The 19,894-nt window shown below is 49.1% G+C and overlaps 1 protein-coding gene across 2 annotated transcripts in view; it reads right to left on the reverse strand.

Moving 5' to 3' along the window:
- CABLES1 (Cdk5 and Abl enzyme substrate 1) overlaps positions 1-19,894 on the reverse strand; it is a 125,868-nt gene that overhangs the window by 68,903 nt on the left and 37,071 nt on the right. For both annotated transcript variants that reach the window (XM_050767984.1, XM_050767985.1), the window contains exon 2: positions 1,501-1,572. In XM_050767984.1, the coding sequence (XP_050623941.1) occupies positions 1,501-1,572 (72 nt within the window). The remainder of the gene's footprint in view (positions 1-1,500; positions 1,573-19,894) is intronic.

Raw genomic sequence — 19,894 nt, forward strand, 5'->3', positions numbered from 1 at the left:
TCGCCTGGCTTCCTTCGGCTCACAGCGACCATGCTGTTCCAAGGACCATGGCTTCTAGCAACCTCTCGAAACTCCAGGGGCTTCTCAACGTTATTCATGGATTTTCCCGTTTGTGGCAGGAGTGAGGGAGAACCTCGGTCAGACTGTGAGGTCACTCACTCTAACACCAAAGCCACTCAGTGTGCCTGCGGACACCTCTCCTCCGTGCTCGCTGAGTATGTGGACCGACGCCAGCTCCCTCATTTGACTGTCAGTGTAGCTTTCTGTATGACTCCTGCAGGGAAATGGCTTTCTCCCACTTCACTGCTCCTCACAGAGTTAACACTTGTGCCCAGGCCACGTCTGCCACACAGCCACATACCACACATCGTGAGAGGCTCCTGGAGGTTACCCACGCTTTGAAAAAGACTCCAAAAGTGAAGATCGGACTGTTCAGCCCTATCTCTTTGGGATGATGTCAGTGACAAAATTCACAGTCGCTGGACACTTCCGCTGTGACCCCAAGCTGTCTGTGCTCACTCTGCCCTCTGCTCTTCATGCAGGCAGAGCCCGTGGACATGAGCTCTACCCTGGGAGTGAAGCTTCAGGTGGGGAAGGAGCCAGATCCAGGGGGAGGCTGTCCCCAACAGCAGCACCCTGCCAGGCTCAGAAGGAGGAGCCAGGCGCTCCCAAGTCCTGGCCTGGCCAAGGCATGCAGGGTGCAGATGCGGGTTCAAAGAGGAGCTGATGCAAGTCCACAGGAGCTCACGTCCTCCCGATGCCCTCCCTGCTGCCGTCTGCCTTGTGGTCCCCGGGAAGCCCCTGCGCCCCATCTTCCTGGCTCACTCCCACATGCTGCCCCACCCAGCTCAGGGCTGCAGTGAGGATGGAAGGGGGTGCAGGACCTGAGTGCACTCTCCTCCATGAGGGCCTGGCTGGGTTAGAGGAGAGGAACCTGCCAGTCACCGGCACAGCACAGCACAGCTCAGCAATGGCTGTCACCCAAAAAGATGCCTTGCGAGCACTTTTCTAATCCCGAGGGAGAAACAGAACGCTTTCAGACCCCAGAGAGCACTCACAACTATCCTAAATCGGGCTTCCTAGCAACTAGCCAGGGAGCGACATCGTGGTCACCTCCTGAGGAGTTCTCAGTGTCCCTCCTGCTGAGAATGAAGTCCGGGACTGTACCACTGTGTGACTGCACCTGGGGGACGGGCCGGGACAAATGCGGGGCTCTTGCTCCATTAAGCAGCAGTTTACAAAATGAAGAGAAGCCACGGAAAGAGAAGCACCCAAATTCCACGCAAACTGGGCTATTCCGACACGTAATTGGATTTAACGTTGTCTAGTTCTAATGGTCCTCAGAGGTGGGCTGGACACTAGGAGATGTCCCATAGTCCGTGGGATTCAGATGGTTATTTTTAAATTTAATTCTATAGATCAAGAACTTAAAAAACCAAAATCGATCTCTGGCTGTCATGGTGTGCTGTTTACACACACACAAATGAAACAGAAAATTACCTCCGGAGAGGGGCGTTCTCCTCAATATCTTCCAGGGTCTCCAAGGAGGATCTCTGGGAGATGAGGCGCCGTCTGCAGAAAGAAGGAGCAAATCTGGGAGTTAAAACTACATTGCAGAACTCATCAGACATTTCTGTAAATCTAAAACTGCCCTAAAACAAAAACATGAAGTCCATTAAGAAAACATCAGACAAAAGCTGCCTCGAAGAGGCTGCCATGCTCCCGCCCTGCGTGCCAGGCCCACCTTGCTGGCTGAACCCTGAGCACTCTCCCGGTTAGAGGGCCGCTTTGTGATGATTAAGGAAGTGACTGATCCTTTTGATGCTGCCATTTTCCCCAAGGACACACACACACACACACACAAAGACAAGGTGCCTCTTATAATATATAGAATAACTTGATGGTGTGTGCAGCTTTTCTAAGGCATTAGCTAATACGGTGAAGTATTCCACTATCAGGGATTTGAATCCGGTAACTGATAAATATTAAATCTAAAACCCTATTAAAAACAACTTCAAAATCATTAGGATGCAATAAAAAGGTTATGCTCCCTGGATGGCCATGATTTCAAAAGCAACTAGAAACAAGAAAGAAATTATTCCTTTGGGAGGAGTATCTCACAGACTGGGTAGAAAGAATAAATATGTGGCATGATTATGCAAAACATTAACTCTTCTGGGCTGCTAAGGAATTGCAACCCGCCTGCTAAAACCTCCCCAGTCTACCAGTTTCTGTCGCCAGGCTGAAATAAGAACAAGTCCTAGTTAACTAAGAAGATCAGGTACGGGGAGCAGGGTAGGGTGGGGTGACTTTAAATAAATCCACCTGAACGAAGACTGTCATTTGATAGTAAACGATTTGGTGGAGCAGGATGGACAGAAGATATTTGACGGGGTTGTTCCTTAAAACGGAACTAAAAATATGAAGATAAGTCTATTTTTTATTACATTTGGGAAAACACAGCCTAGGAACATGCAGTCATAACCATGTTCTAATTTGCCCTAATGAACAAAGAATGAAACGACTTCGTGGGGTTTTGTTGTTTTGTTGCTTTTAATTTTGTGTGTACTTTTTCTGACCAACTACTCTGATACCTTTGGCTTGTCTGGCTTTTATAAGACAATCCGAAAGGTCATTTTTGTAGCAAACTATTCAACAGCTTCATCAATTTTCCACCTTCCTTAATTTTTTGATACTCAAATCCTTTAAAAAAAAGAAAAATACTTGTGGCCGGGCACGGTGGCTCAAGCCTGTAATCCCAGCACGTTGGGAGGCCGAGGCAGGCTGATCACCTGAGGTCAGGAATTCAGGACCATCCTGGCCAACATGGTGAAACCCGTCTTTACTAAAAATACAAAAATTAGCCGGGTGTGGTGGCGGGCACCTGTAGTCCCAGCTACTTGGGAGGCTGAGGCAGGAGAATGGCGGGAACCCGGGAGGCGGAGGTTGCAGTGAGCCGAGATCGCACCACTGGACTCCAGCCTGGCGACAGAGCAAGACTTCGTCTCAAACAAAGAAACAAAACTCGTCATACAGCCTCCTTGTCTCTTCTCCAACTGTAAAACAGTAGAACATAGAACACTCTCAGCTTCGCACTCATCAATGTGTGTGAACCAAGCACACCCATCGCCCTCTGTGTTCATGACATACCGGACTTTCTACAGAAACTGTGGTTTCATTCTGCAATTAACTAACACTGAATTTCCATTTCCATAATATTGCCAGATTTCCAAGAGTCAGCCAGAGCTGTGGAGGAGGCACTGGTCTTACCTGAGAGCAGTGCAGAGGCAAGCTGAGGAGGTGGGGAACTGATTTTACAGGTAGCCAATTCATGAGTGACAGGACTTCCCCGCGGAGCACTGTAACTCAGGGGACAGAGCTCGCCTAGGCCCCTGTGACGGCACCTGCAGCTGGAGCTCTGAAGTGTCTGTGCTATGGGTTGAGGCACAGCCCTCTGAAATCCCAGTTGATCCTAAGAAAGCAGGCAGGTGAGCAGCGGGCCTAGCCTCTCTCCAGGTGCTGAGTCCCAGGCTGGACTGGGGCAGACGCACACCTGCCCATTGCAGATCTCAGCACCAGAAACCCCATGTTACCCATCCAAAGTGGGGTGTAATTCTGCATAGAACACCTAGGGGCTAGAGTCAGACACTCGAATTGCAATCCTGGGGTCCAAAGGCTTCGGGGTCTAAGAAAGCTCCTTAATCCGGCTGGGCATGGTGGCTCATGCCTGTAATCCCAGCACTCTGGGAGGCCGAGGCGGGTGGATCACCTGAGGTCAGGAGTTTGAGACCAGCCTGGCCTACGTGGTGACCCATCTCTACTGAAAATACAAAATTAGCCAGGTGTGGCGGTGCATGCTTATAATCCCAGCTACTTGAGAGGCTGAGGCAGGAGAATCGCTTGAACCTGGGAGGCAGAGGTTGCAGTGAGCCGAGATCGAGCCACTGCACTCCAGCATGGATAACAAGAGTGAAACTCCGTCTCAGAAAAAGAAAAGAAAAGAAAAGAAAGTTCCTTAATCCTTGAGCCTCAGTTTGTTCATCTATGAAATGGGAAACAGCAATTAACTAAGAAAGGGACACATGTAAAGTCCTAGGCCCACGGCAGTTCTTGATGAACGGGAGCTACTGGGCTTTTGATTGACACTCCAGTTTCCTTCACTGAGGCTGCACCCTGACCTGCACCCCAGCTCAGCTGACCAGGAGCAGGCTGAGTGTCCTAGCTTTGGCCCCCACTCAAGGCCCAGCCAGTGGCAGGGTCACCCCAAAATGCCTTGTGCCTGAGCCCACCCGAGATGCGTACGTGTTCCTTCCACACCTACACCCACTTCAAAGCACAACTAACTCTGCGCATGTACTCAACGGGGTGCACCGAGAAGCACAAGTCACACTTACTGATGTGTTGGCCACCTATAAAATTAGTGTCCCCCAGGTCTCCTTGCACTGCTCTCAGGTCTCCCTACAGACAGGAGGCAGCGATTAAAAGATTTACTCTGTTTATCTCTGCATGATGTTCTGAGCCTTTAAATCCAAAGTAAAACACTCACTGAAGTATTTACTAAATTAAGTATGCACATCTAAATTGTCATTAGCGATAACTTCCACAGGCAGAAATCAATGTATAGGCTTTGGATCCTGAGAATCTCAACACATTCTGTCACACTTTGAGCCTTCCTTTGTAGAAGAGCATTTTCAGGTAACCAGTAAATAGGCAATTGATGTTTTATTCAATCTGCACCCACGCAACTGAGATGATCGTGCAGGGGAAGGGCTGAAGGCTGCCCTCCTTCAGGTACCCTAAGGAGCCCCGGGGAGGCCCTGGGTGGGCTCTTTGGGCAGCATAGATGCCGCCCAGGCTCTGGCAGAGCCCAGAGCCCAGCCAGGCAGGTTCCCCTCTCCACGCATCCACCCCCACTCACTCAACAATGTGACCGTGAGCCCTCTCGGGAACACACAGCTGAACCAGGCTTGCCTCCTGTCCTCAGGGGCTCAGAGTCACGTGAGGATCAATGGGACGGCCACCAAGAAGCCCCATTAACAATCCCTGAAGCCCCTGCGTCCTTCAGGGCTGTGGTTTGGAGAACACTCCGGCGGAGTCCCACAGTGCGCACAGAAGGCCCTGACGGGAAGCGCAGACTCCTCCAACATACAGACCAGAGTGTTTCACCCTAGAAAATCAGGCCCATCCACAAAAGCACACGACCCAGTAACTCCCCTTTCACAAAGCCGTAGCCACCTCTTCCTGCACCAGAAACGAGAAGGGCTCATTTGGAAAAGAACCAGATGAGAATACACCTTTCTTTACAGTTATAAGGGTTTTTCTAAAAGCCAGCACATTTGGTAATTCCCCTCAGGTACTGAACAGGTGTGAATTCACACACACACATTATTACAGCTTAAACGTCTGTGTCCCCTCAAAATTCACGTGTTGAAATCATAACCCCCACTGCGATGGTATGAGGCAGTGGGGCCTGTGGGAAGTGATCTGTCATAAGGGTGGAGCCCTCATGAATGGGATTAGTGCCCTTGTAAAGGGGACCCCGGAGACCTCTCTAGCTACTTTTCTGCCATGTGAGGACACTAGAAGTTGGTCATCTGTAACTGGAAGAGCCCTCATCTGACCCCAACCATGCTAGCACCCAGATCGTGACCTTCTAGCCTTCAGACCTGTGAGAAAATATATGTCTTTACTTTTTATCTATTTTTTTCTGAGACAGAGTGTCACTCTGTCCCCAGGATGGAATGCAATGGCGCAATCTTGGCTCACTGCAACCTTGGCCTCCCAGGCTCAAGCAATTCTTGTGCCTCAGCCCCCCGAGTAGCTGAGACTACAGGTGTGCGCCACCAAACCCAGCTAATTTTTGTATTTTTAGCAGAGATGGGGTTTCGCCACATTGGGCAGGCTGGTCTCGAACTGCTGGTCTCAAGAGATCCACCTGCCTTGGCCTTCCAAAGTAATGGGATTAAAGGCATGAGCCATCATGCCCGGCCGAGAAAATACATTTCTATTGTTTATAAGCCATCCAGTCTTTGGTACTTTATTACAGCAGTCTGAACTCAGACGGACCTACACACACAAGTGCGCGCGCCCAGGTATGCAAAGGCACGCATGGGCACTTCTGATCAGGACTCCTTAAAGGGGAAAAAATCCACAGCCCAAATGCCCACCTGTTCCTTTAACTTCAGCAGGTGTACTTCCCTTCTTTGTGAATGGAACCAACCAGTATATTCTTGAAACTACCAGAGAACTTGGAACTACCACCAGTCACTGTAAAGAAACCATCCTACAATACCACCAAACAGCAAAGGATGCCTGCCCTTCCAGCCTAGGATGAGGACCTGTTCCCCTGTGAACCGGTAGTGTCATTCAGCAGCGCCCATCTCTGCCCCCACCCCCACAGCTTGCTGGATCCTCCCAAGGTATGTCGTCGTGTCTTCTCCCTCACCTTCTAACCCCAGAAAGCCTGCAATAAACAAAAAGCCTCAGGGCAGGCGGCCAATCTTAAACAGCCACTTTTCACTCTGTAATTTCCCTCATAAATTAAGTCCATTACTATGCAAACTTCTTATCATTATAGAGTTAACAAGGAGAGGTCTTTGCATATTTTAATGACTGACAAAGAATACTTAGCCTGGGACCAAAATAACAGGCCACCTTACTGACCAAGCAGACATGCAGTAAGAGGCTGGCAGGGCTCAAAGCAAAAGTATGATGCACTGACATCATCGGATGGAAGTGTGCATGTCGAGTCTCCAGACCGAATGTACACTCAGGGCTCCCCGACTTGTCTGACAGTTACAAGTTAGATCCTTCCACACTGGCCACACTTTGGAGTTCATGCTTAATGCTCATGCATGAGGCAGCCTCCTGAAAGCACCCACGCCTGTTTTACAATATCCTTGGAATGCTGCAAGGAAGTCATCATAATCCACGACAACACGATTGCACATCTGCATATTCCTGCGTGGACCAAATTAATCCACTCATCATGAAGGGATAAGGGTTTCTTTGTGGGTGCAAATCACTGTATATTCCTGGGACACAGGGCTGGTCACAAGGGTACTGTTAGAGTAAGTCCACTTCACTGAAAGCTTAAGGAAAGGTCACTTGAGGAAGAAGATGGGGGGAAAAAAGTACACAGAAGAACCCATGGCTTGAGTGACAAAGGAAGGGGAGAGGCAGGCCCGAGGGCCCGCATTTCCGAAGTGCCTTTTATGCACAAAAGGGTCATTGTACCTATTTCCAGGCCAGGAACAGAGGCCAACCATCCAAACTGATGAGGGGACACAGGCCCAGAGGCCTGACCATCCCGAAGGCCCTCCTCACTAATGCTCTGTCGTCATCCTGGTCTGTAGCGACTCTGGGGACCCCGGAGAGTGAGGCAAAGTGGAGCTGTGTGTGGTCCGGGTACCCTCCTCAGCTCTGTTGGAGGAGGGCTCCTCTCTGCTGAGCCTGGTAAGCAAAGTGCCCCGAAAAAAGCACTGGGAGACAGGTGAGGGCCTCGCTGCTGTCCCTGCCGACCAGTGAGGGTGCAGCAGGGTCATCCTGGGGTCTGGTGGGGCAAGCTGGTCAAGGCCAATCCCTCATACAGTCACCTGGGGCAGTAGCTCAGCCCGAAGGACAACGTGAGGCAGTGGGCACCCCGGGGAAAGCTCTGGCTGGAGAGTTAGGACCAGCCCATGACGTGGAAGGTGACCCTTGGCCTCAGTCTGCTTCCAGTATGAAATGAGAAAGTAGGGTAGATGGATGCTCTCAATGTGTCTGCACATCAGAATCCCCAGGGAACAACAAAGTCACCGAAGCCTGAGCCCACCTTGAGATTCTGATTTCCTGGTCTGGGTGTGGCCAGATAAATGGGGTTTTAGACACTCCTGGGGGATTCTAGTGAGGAGGACAGTTGAGTCCCATTGAAATAGCTCCAGTGTTCTGCACAGGCCAAAGGCAGTGAGAACCTTCTCCTGACATTCCACTTATTTACCTTACGTTTGGGGATGGAAATGATCATAACCAACCTCCACATAATAAGTGGTCTCCTTTATCCTTGAATGCGGACCTTTTAAGGTTCAACAAGCAAGAGGAAAGAGAGTTGGTTAGCCCAGAGCACTGAGGCCAGCAAAAGACCAAAAGGCTTTCAAGTATAAACAGGTGAATGATATGTACACGTTACATGGGTGTGAAGAACCAGTTCTGTGTTCTCTGGGAGCAAAACATGGGCTCTGAGAGCAGAAAACGACCTGGGTAAACACCTGGGCCAACCACCTCTCTACTCACAAAAAAGGCAATTTCCTTAATGGCTCTCGTGTTCCCCATGGGTGTGTCCCCCTTCCTGACTGCACGCTGGTCACTGGATGGCCCAGTTGCCTCTTCGCAGGTGTGGAAGAGGTGGGACTGTCTTGGATACCTCAATTACACAGGTGATGGAGGAGCTGAGGTCACGATTACTTCACATCTGTCCAGACAGTTACTAGGATCAAAAAAACCCCAAGCATAGAAACAACTTATTAACATAGTCACAAGACACCTGAAAGCTTGTCATTATTTGCTTTGGAACTTAACGTCTTTCTCTCACTGACCAACCTCCCTCTCCCAAACAGAATGGAAACACCCTAGAAGCAAGCTGCTTGGGAGGGGCCATGCTGTCACAGCCTGTGTATCCCTAGGAAGGGACCATACTTGGCCAACAGCAGGTACTCAATCATGGCTGGCTGGATGCAGGAACAAATTCCCCTCACCAGGTAGGTGGGTATTGCTGGACGTTTCCCAGAGAGCCCTGACCTTCCATTCAATGTTTTTCTGTACACAATTATTAGTGGGCCTCTTTTCTTTTTTTTTTTTTCAGATGGAGCTTTGCTCTTGTTGCCCAGGCTGGAGTGCAATGGCATGATCTTGGCTTACCGCAACCTCCACCTCCCGGGTTCAAGCAATTCTCCTGCCTCAGCCTCCCAAGTAGCTGGGACTACAGGTGCATACCACCACACCCAGCTAATTTTTTTGTATTTTTAGTAAAGACGGGGTTTCTCCATGTTGGCCAGGCTGGTCCTGAACTCCTGACCTCAGGTGATCCACCCGCCTAGGCCTCCCAAGGTGCTGAGATTACAGGCGTGAGCTGGGATTACACCGTGCCCGGCCTAGGGCCTCTCTCTTTAATACATGCATTCCCAGTCTGGTCCACCGAGTCCAGAAATCCTCCTCCGCTTCACAATGGCCCAGGACAAGGAGGTTATGGGGAAGGAATTAGGGCTGGACAGCATGAAGTCCCACTTCAACCTTACAGACTCTGGGAACCTACATGTCCTAGCCTCCTTTACTGACGTAGTCACCAAGCCTCAAGGAGCCCAGTCAGGACCCAGCAAGAAAAGGCTTGGAGCACAGTCGCCTAGAAAGCAGGGTTGGCCTTTGAGGCGACTAGAAATTCCCTTTACAAAATGTTACAGCATCTCTGACTTTCTGGCGGAAGCCTCCATCCCCTGCTTCTTGCATCCCTCCATTCCCCCATCACAGGCATAATCTTTTGCTCTGGAAATGGTGCTCAGCTCATGCAGAAAAGCTGTCCTAAAAAGTAGGGTACAAATCTGCAGTTTGTAACTGATTGACTATGGAAGCCTACTACTTAAAGGAGCCCTGAAGTGAAAAACTATGCATAAACCCAAGAATTAAAATCAGCTGGGCTTAGTGGCATGCACCGGTAGTCTGAGCTACTCAGGAGGCTGAGGCATGCTTGAACCCAGGTGGTCGAGGTTGCAATGAGCTATGATCGCATTACTGCACTCTAGCCTGGGTGACAGAGCGAGACCCTGTCTCTAAAAATAAATAAGTAAACAAACAAACCCAAGAATTGTACTACCATCTGTATGTCATTTGTGAAATGCTGGCTTTCAAATGCTAGGCTCTCTTAAAGGAAAATGCCCCTCCATCACCCTGCTGTTATTTCATTTCCCTAGCAGCGTCTTAAGCTGTTGACTGCCTCAGCACCATCAGCCTGCTCCTCACATTCATCAAATAAGTGATGATAACATTGTTCGTGAGTTGGCAAACTTGAATGCCTAGATTCCAGATGCTCCTCTAGCAGAAGTCCAATCAGACTGCGCTCACTTAAAAAACAAACTGTTTCACCCTAGTACACGCGTCCACAGATGAAGAAAACAAAGTCAGCTGCTACCTCTTGACAGAAGAGACACAGACCCTGAAAGCAAAATGGCCTTCGCTTCAGCCTGAGGTCACATTCATTAGACACATGCTTAGTTTTGTTGTCCACAGATCGAAACCTTTGTACAGCAGCAAAAGTGCTGATGAAAGTAAGCACGGCCCTTACTGCTCACCTGGCAACAGCTGCTTGTTAGACCATGGAGGAACTCCAAGAAGAGAGCCACAGAGTCTGACACTACAGTGGCACACTGGCCGGGCCAGGTCACCAGGCTGGGGTGACTGGAGGAGCATCTGGTCTTGGCCAGTCAGCTTGAGGCCGTCCATACCTCTGAGCACAGGGCACACAGCTGGCTGGGAAGGAAAACCTCCTCCCCCAGCCTCAACTAACATGCTGAAAGCCAGATTCATACCCAGAATACAGACCAAAGGAATTCAAAATCCCTGGGGGGTCACGGGGATCTTTCTTGTCAAGGAAGAAACATAGGATTATCTTTAAGAAAAGGAGGGATGGTTAGATTTTTAAAAATTAGACCAAATGCTAAGAAACTGTTTTTTCTTTTTTTTTTTTTTAGACGGAGTCTCTGTCTCCAAGGGTGGAGTGCAGTGGCGGAGTGCAGGGTGCAGGGTGGAGGGTGGAGTGCAGGGTGGAGTGTGCTCGGCTCACTGCAACCTCCACCTCCAGGGTTCATGCGATTCTCCTGCCTCAGCCTCCTGAGTAGCTGGGATTACAGGACCTGCCACCATAACTGGATAACTTCTGTATTTTTAGTAGAGACAGGGTTTCACCATGTTGGCCAGGCTGGTCTCGAACTCCTGGCCTCAGGCAATTTGCCCACCTCGGCCTCCCAAAGTGTTGGGATTACTGGTGTGAGCCATTGCGCCCGGCCAAGAAACTGGTTTTGAATCTGGCTATGTTTTAAAGTCTCCAGCTGATTAATCAGGCAAAAATCAAATTAAAATCAATACACCAGAGTTGCCAATCAGCTTGTTCAAATAAAGTCTGTTTCTACATTTTCACAGGCGGGTCAAGAAAGTGACTCTCTAAATGTTTACAGAGAATACAAAAGGCGTTTGGAGTTTACTTTTGTTTCAAGGGCTCTCATCAGACTTGCCAAGTCCTGGAAAATCAAGGTGTGAGGTTACCTTGGTGTGTGAGGCTACTTAGAGCAGACAGGACCTGCTGCCAGGATTTAATAGCTGGCCAGAAATTCATCCCCAAAGATCCGCCGGTCTACCCTGCCCACCGCTGCCGCTAATCTTCAAAAACACTTTCCCTCATGTCAGTCCCCAACCTGAAGAGCCAGTGATTTCCCCGGAAACAAATTCAAACTCTTTTGACAAAGGGTCTAGAGGGAAGGTCAGAACACAGCAGCAGACACGGCACACGTGGCCACCATGAAGGTACCTGCCTAGGCCGGGCGCGGTGGCTCAAGCCTGTAATCCCAGCACTTTGGGAGGCCGAGACGGGCGGATCACGAGGTCGGGAGATCGAGACCATCCTGGCTAACCCGGTGAAACCCCGTCTCTACTAAAAAATACAAAAAACTAGCCGGGTGTGGTGGCGGGCGCCTGTAGTCCCAGCTACTCGGGAGGCTGAGCTAGGAGAATGGCGTAAACCCGGGAGGCGGAGCTTGCAGTGAGCTGAGATCTGGCCACTGCACTCCAGCCTGGGCAACAGAGCGAGACTCCATCTCAAAAAAAAAAAAAAAAAAAGAAGGTACCTGCCCAGTGTCCCTGGACAGCCTTAGGGCTGGCTCAGTGGCAGGGCTGCATTCTAATCCATACTTGGCCTCGTCCCAGAGGGAGGGCCCTGCCCTGCAGCTGTAGGGGCACACCACGGAATACACAGAAGGGCGGAACCAGGAGAAGCAGGTACCGGGTACTGGTTGAAAATAAAAATTCAGGATCCAAAAAGATTTTGTGCGGCTGATGAGATAAACAGCTCTGATCTTGCTACAGAACACACTGGATACTCGTGGAGCGGGTGGGGAAGACAAGTGGCGGCCCAGTCAGGACAGGATGTGGGTGGGAAGGGAATGTTGGAAAGGGAAAACCACTAGAAATAAAAGGGCCAGCTTCACCCTATGCATCTAATACAAGTCCAAGGAGTGTGGGGCCCTTACCTGTGTTCTGAATGGGCGTCAGGATCCAAGCAGTCAAATCCAGGTGTTCTCTGCAAAGGGCTTCCCTGAGCCGGGCAAGGAGGGCGGCTGGGAATGCAGCACCCCGTCCCAGGGTTTAAGGACACTGTGGAGCGTGTCCACACCTGGAGGCCAAACCAGGTGTGGAGTACACAGGGAGCTAGGGAGAATTTAATTGGCAGAGGAGAAGAGAGTACCTCTAACAGAGGGAGCAGGCAGGCCATGGCAGGGGGTCTGAGGGGCTTCCTACATGCACTTTCCCAGAGCCCAACAGGACAGGACAGAACATGGGACTGGGTGAGGCACAGGAAGAATTCCTTCCAGCAAAGTCCAGCCCCAGAAGAGCCTAGCAGGAGCCAGGAGCCAGACAGGCTCACAGAGTGCCGGGTGTGGCTCCAGGAGGACCCGGACAGAGACCACAACAGCCAAGTGGACAAGCTGACCACACATAAACCGGCGGGGCTGGGGCTGGTATCACAGCACAATGAATGTGTGTGTGTGTGTGTGTGTGTGTGTACACATGTGCTCACACATAGCACCTTTCAGTCCCACACCTGAACACAAGAGGTACAGGACCAGGAACCTGCAGGGCTTACATGGGAGATCAAGGGTGTGGTGCAGTGGGCCAGAGTTACCTCCTTAGACAGAGGCTGAGCAGAACCCATTCCCAAGACTTGGTCTGATGGGGCCTGCTCTTAAACGCCCCGATCCTGACAATGGCCTGTGCTGGGGCCCTCTCGCTTCCTCCCCAGTCACTGTGAGGCTCACTGGTGCTTTGGAAGAATGCCTTTACCTGCTGAAGACTTTCTAAGCCAGACACGCATTTATTTTCCCTTCGAACACAAGACGAGGACCCTCTGTGCCTAGCTCTGCGGGGTCTGAAGAAGGCAGGGGAAACCCAAACCCTGCTGGAGGGGCACTCCTACCCCTTCCTCCACAGTCAGGAGAGAGTGCAGCTAACTTCATCCGAACCAGCAGGGGCTCCGGAGGGGCTCCTCGCATCAAGCTGGTGTTTACCGGGCCTTTCAGGGGGCTGCCCTCCTAGGGAGGACGCCAGCAAAACGCTTCCCGGAGTCTCTCCCTTGGTGTCCCGTGTGACCTTCCTCTGTCCCGAAGGGCCTTCAGCAGGAGTGGATTTTGACAGCTCAGAAACTGCATGCAATTATCTATAGCAAATTCACATTGATGGGGCTTTGTGAATCTTTATTTTCTAGGAGTTTTTCAGGTTAACCGTGGCCCACACTCAATAGCGATTTATGGAAACAAAGACTGATGCCTCTTCCTTGTCCATTTGAATTACCTCAGATTCCTTTCTGGAAGCCTGCTGAAAAAAATGCCTGGTTCTCCTTGGCTACCCATGTTTATTCCCTTCACTGGAAGCTGAATGGGGACGGGGTACAGCTAAATTGGTGGCCTCCAAATAAAGGGTTTATGGCGTAAGGCAGGAGTCCCCAAGCCCCAGGTCACAGACCGGTACTGGGGTCTATGGCCTGTTAGGAACGGGGGCCGCACAGCAGGAGGCAAGTGGCGGGCAAGCGAGCATTACTGCCTGAGCGCTGCCTCCCTTCTGATCAGCGGGGCGTTAGATTCTCATAGAAGCGCCAAGCCTATTGTGAACTGCGTGCCCAAGGCATCGAGGTTGCATGCTCCTTGTAAGAGGTTTTTTTTTTTTTTTTTTTTTTGAGACAGAGTCTTGCTCTGTCGCTCAGGTTGGAGTGCAGTGGCACAATCTTGGTTCACTGCAACTTCTGCCTCCCGGGTTCAAGCAATTCTTCTGCCTCAGCCTCCCAAGTAGCTGGGACTACAAGCACGCGCCATCATGCCCAGCTGTTGTATTTTTAGTAGAGACGGGGTTTCACCATATTGGCCAGGCTGGTCTTGAACTCCTGACCTCGTGATCCACCCGCCTCGGCCTCCCAAAGTGTTGGGATTACAGGCGTGAGCCACCGCGCCCGGCCCCTCCTTACAAGAATTTAATGCCCAATGATCTGAGGTGGAACAGTTTCATCCTGAAACCACCCCCCCAACCCCAGTCTGTGGAAAAATTTGTCTTCCAGGAAACAGGTCCCTGGTGCCAAAAAGGTTGGGGACCGCTGGCGTAAGGAATGCCCAAATGTGGCCAAATCTTAGTTCAAAAGAAAATTCAGAATCTGCCTCACCCTCTCGTCATCCACCCAAATCCTAACTTCCTCCACCCAAATCCTACCTTCCTCCACCCAAATCCTACCTTCCTCCACCTGCTCTGTGAAGCTGTCCCTGACCTTTTCTGAATTCCTCCAACATTTGGTATCTTTACTACATTTGGAAGTATTCGTATCTAAATACTTGCAGATTGCTTGACTTTATTCTTTTTATTTTACATTTATTCATCTCCAACCTGACTGCAGGTACCCTGAGGACAAATAACTATGTCTTTCTTTCTTTGAAACCCCTTCAATGATTAGCACATTACCTGGTACACAGGAGGTGCTCAATAAATCCTTAAGCATAGCAGGAACAACTCTGCAGCTAGAGTTGGCTCAGGAGGAATAAGGGTATACCTTAAAAGCTCCAGGGGACCAGAAGTGGTGGCTCATGCCTGTAATCTGACACTCAGGGAAGCCGAGGTGGGCAGATGGCTGGAGCTCAGGAGTTTGAGACCAGCCTGGGCAACATGGCAAAACCCCATCTCTACAAAAACTATGAAAATTAGCTTGGTGTGGTGGCACACGCAGGAGGATCGCTTGATCGCATGAGGTAGAGGCTGCAGTGAGCTGTATTTGCAACAGTGCCCTCCAGCCTGGGCGACAAAGTGAGACCCAATGCAAAAAAAAAAAAAAAAAAAAAAAAGCTCCAGGTAGTCATTTTACCATTTTTACTGCAAGACCTTTGGCAAACCAGCCGAAGCCCAGGAATGAGGTCAACAACGAAAGCCAAGACCTTAGAAATCATCCAGAACCCTGACGTTCAGAACTTCTGAGGAGAGAATCCTTTTTTCTCCCAAATTAAACCTTACACCAAATCCCAAAATATAAAGCAGATTAGAACAATGATAAATTTTATAAACTTGAGAGTATAATATTGACTTGTATCTCAATGACTGTTAGAGCAGTGTAGCTGTTTTGAGGTACAAACTAATCTAAAACCAGAAGCTCTTGGTGACATTTCTAGTCTAAGGTCAATCTCAGAATCTAATTTGTTTCTTTTGGTTTTTGGTTGTACAGTAGGGATATAATCACCATTGAAAGAGATAAGTGGGTGCCTATGGTAAACATTTTTAAACATATCAAGGCCCAATTCAATTTAATAGACGTGGCAGGTGAAGTTTAACTGAACAAAATCAACTTAGTCTGGCAGCATGAGTTAACTAATGCATAATTAGCTAATTAATGCGTAAGTCACCAGTATGTCAGGCTTTGCTATAGAAAGCTATCGAATTTATTTTACTGCAGTTTAAAAAAACACTTTAAATATATATGGTATAACATGTATACATATACAAATTATATCTCAAAATTTTAAACACAGGGCAGGCACGGTGGTTCATGCCTTTATTTATTTATTTATTTATTTAGAGACAGAATTTCGCTCTTGTTGCCCAGGCTGGAGTGCAATGGTGCGATCTCAGCTCATGGCAACCTCCGCCTCCCAGGTTCAAGCGATTCTCCTGCCTCAGCCTCCAGAGTAGCTGGGATTACAGGCCTGCGCCACCACGCCCAGCTAATTTTGTATTTTTAGTAGAGACGGGGTTTCTCCATGTTGGTCAGGCTGGTCTCGAACTCCTGACCTCAGGTGATCCGCCCTCCTTGGCCTCCCAAAGTGCTGGGATTACAGGCGTGACCACTGCGCCCAGCCACAGGCTCATGCCTTTAATCCCAGCACTCTGGCAGGCCAAAGCCGGCGGATCACGAGGTCAGGAGATCAAGACCATCCTGGCTAACACCGTGAAACCCCATCTCTACTAAAAATAAAGTTAGCCAGGCGTGGTGGCGGGCACCTGTATTTCCAGCTACTCAGGAGGCTGAGGCAGGAGAATGGCGTGAACCCGGGAGACAAAGCTTGCAGTGAGCCAAGACGATGCCACTGCACTCCAGCCTGGAGGACAGAACGAGACTCCGTCTCAAAAAAAGAAAAAAAAAAAAAAGTTAAACACAGAGTCACCCCATAAAACCAACAATCCCACTCCTAAATATAATCGAAGAGAAATGCAGAGATACATCCACACAAAGACATATACAATGTTCACAGCAGCATTATTCACCATAGTCAAAAATGTGAAAACCCCAATGTGATGAATGAACGAAGCACAGTATTATTCAGCCATGAGAAGGAATGAAGTACTGATACACGCTACAACATGAACCTTGAAAACAGTATGTTAAACCAAAGGAGCCAGTTACCAGACACCACGTCGTGTATGATTCTACTTATATGAAATGTCCAGAGCAGGCAAGTCTATAGAGACAGAAAGTAGATTTGTGGTTGCCAGAAGCTGGGATCTGAGACGGGGAGGAATGGGCAGGTACTGCCAATAACCATGGGGTTTCTTTTTGGGGGTGATGAAAATGTTCTAAAATTAAACAGTGGTGACAAGTGCACAAGTTTGTGAATGTACTAAAAACCATTAACAATAAGTTTATTTTTTATTTTTCTAGCCAGAATCTCGCTCTGTTACCCAGGCTGGAGTGCAGTGGTGTGATCTGAGCTCACTGCAACCTCTGACTCCTGGGCTCAGGCGATCCTCCCACCTTGGCCTCCCAAATAGCTGGGACTACAGGCACATGCCATATCACACCCGGCTAATTTTTGTATTTTCTGTAAAGACAGGTTTTGACATGTTGCCCAGGATGGTCTCCAACTCCTGAGCTCAAGCGATCCACCCACCTCAACCTCCCAGAATGCTGGAATTATAGGCATGAGCCACTGCGCCCAGCCAGAATAGTAACTTTAAATGGTTGGTATGCAAATTATATCTTAGTAAAGCTGTTAAAATATTTATGATATATAAAGTTTACTTATGTAGAAAAACTTATGTTGGGAAAAAATATACAGTAATAATGAAGCACCAAATCCCAAATATAAAACAGATTAGAACTGTTTGTAGACCTCCTAAAGCCCTTGCTAAGATCCTTAGAGCTCCAGATAATACAATTTGAAAACTATGGATCTGGTTCAATTTCCTTTTACTGAAGCTTTTTTTTGGAGAGGTTCAAAGACATGCCCAGGGCAGAGCTGGATAGCTGGGAGAGCAAGGATTGGGGACCAGACACTGTCATTTCAGAGCCATTCCCTTTCCTTTCAAACGTGGGTTACAGAGGTCCCATAGGTGTCTGCGTGCAGCAGGCAGCAGGTTAGGCTTGAAGGCAGAGACCTGGGCAAACCCTCTCAGAGCAGGGCCCGCTCAGCACATCGACAGATGCTCCAGCACAGGCTACCTGGTGCTCCTTCCCCAGCCACCCATCAGAACACTTTGCCCCAGTGTCGCGCATCACCCAGCACGTGCAGACAGTCACATTTCATCCAACCTCTCTCTCCATCTCTACAAAAAGGAAACCTCCTTACTGCACACAGCAAGGTGCTATTTGGAGCTCTGAGACTTCCATTTCCACAACCTCCCATCTCCCTAACCTTTGGTGCAAGACATCCTTGCAAATTGGATACAGGAGAACACACGAGCACTTCAGTCATCCAAGAGGGAAGACAATACCCCAAATCCAGGGTGCTTCCATCGGCCTTAGCAGAGGAAGTTTAATTTTTTAACAGCTCGCTTGGAGCCTTTTGAAAATATATTATTAGTTCATCTGTCTCACCGTATTCCTAATTAGCCACCACAGTTCTAATTACCAGGCTGTTCAGGAATAGTTTCCAAAGTGAATTTGCAGCATGAGAGATGTGCTTAAAGCCACGTGAATATTCACGTGGATGTAAGTGGATTCCACTGCTATTGGACCTTCAAAAAAGTCTATGAGTGGACCCTTTATACCAAAGCTCTGGTTACTGTAGAAAATAATATATTCTTAACAACTAGGGAGCATAGGGGAGACATTGTTTCCAACCAACGTTTTCAGAAAGTGACAGGGTAAAATAAATGCAATTGACTACCACTGATTTTCCTAAGGGTGTTTAATGGTGTCCTTCTTTAGAGCAAGATCCTTAAACTGGGATCTCTGTACCTCTTAGGGAACTGTGGACCTTCTAAAATCAGATGCAAGGTGTGTATAAGTGTCCATTTCCCCTCCTATATAAAACAGTGTGTGATCCCAAGAAAAGATTAGAACCCACTGTGAGAATGCAAAGGATGGGTTAGCAAAGGGAAGGGCACGGTTCAGATCCAACTCTGTGTCTACTGTGTTAAGTTGTCATTGTCATCACCGTCACTAACATCACCCACATATAAATATTCAGTCCTAGGTGTCAGGGATACAAAGAAGTAAAAGAAATGTTCCAGCCTGGGCAACATGGCAAAATCCCATCTCTACAAAAAATACACAAAAAGTTAGACAGGTGTGGTGGTGGCACATGCCTGTAGTCCCAGCAACTCAGGAGGCTGACGTGGGAGGATCGCGTAAGCCTGGGAGGTCGAGGCTGCAGTGAGCTGTGATCATGCCATTGCACCCCAGCCTGGGGCAAACTCTGTCTCAAATAAAAAGAAAAACAAAAGAAATGTAAAGCTTGGTCCCTGTTCTGGGTGGCTCATGACCTAGTACGGAGACAGGACAAACACAGCTCAGAAAAGTTAACCCTTTGGTCAACACTCACAGGCCAGAGCTTGGAATGCAAGCGAGCTCTGGGCCTCCTGGTTTGGCAGGGATGTGAGGCTGATGGGGTCAGGGGGAAGCAGAGTTCCTCTGAGGATGCAAGTCGTGGGTGAGTGAGCCATGAGCAGCTGTGGACTCTGCGGCTCCGTTAGATGTGAGGGTTATCAGAGGGTGGCAGGGATCTTGGAAAAAGAGAGACGACAGTCAAAGCAATATCAAAGAAGAGAAGAGGTCCTGCTCTGAAAAACGGGCAGATTCCTAAAGATCACAAGAAAAAATAACACCACTTTATCAAAAAGAAAAAAAAAGCATTGCAAAACAGACTTTGTAAAGCTTTACCAAGACATGAGGCATGGCTACAGACAAGTAGGGCTGATGAGAACGGTGCAGACCATGGCAAGGCTCAAGGCACAGGGCCCCTCCTTATCCTCCATCACTCTGGGACAGAGCTCATCAGATTATAAACTCACTCACAGATGCTTTCAGTCATCCGCCCTTCATTTGCTAAGCACCCACTACAAGGCGCTGTGGAATCAAGGATGACTAGAGCAAAAGCCTTGCCTTTCAGAACAATCCGGTGAGGAGACACACTAAGAGTTCATTATAAAATAAAGCGTGTTACGGGAACAAGAATGGAGGACCCCAGGCCAGGATAGGGCCATGAAGGAGACGGGGCCTGGATCTACAGATCACATGTTAATGAAACCCATCAGCACCCTTCCCCAATAACTTAATCTCTACAGGAAAGAACAGGCTGGGCGCAGTGACTCACGCCTGTAATCCCAACACTTTGGGAGGCCGAGGCGGGTGGATCATGAGGTCAGGAGTTCGAGATCAGCCTGGCCAACATAGTGAAACCCCGTCTCTACT

This window comes from Macaca thibetana, chromosome 18 (genome assembly GCF_024542745.1).
Source record: "Macaca thibetana thibetana isolate TM-01 chromosome 18, ASM2454274v1, whole genome shotgun sequence".
Classification (NCBI taxonomy): domain Eukaryota; kingdom Metazoa; phylum Chordata; class Mammalia; order Primates; family Cercopithecidae; genus Macaca; species Macaca thibetana.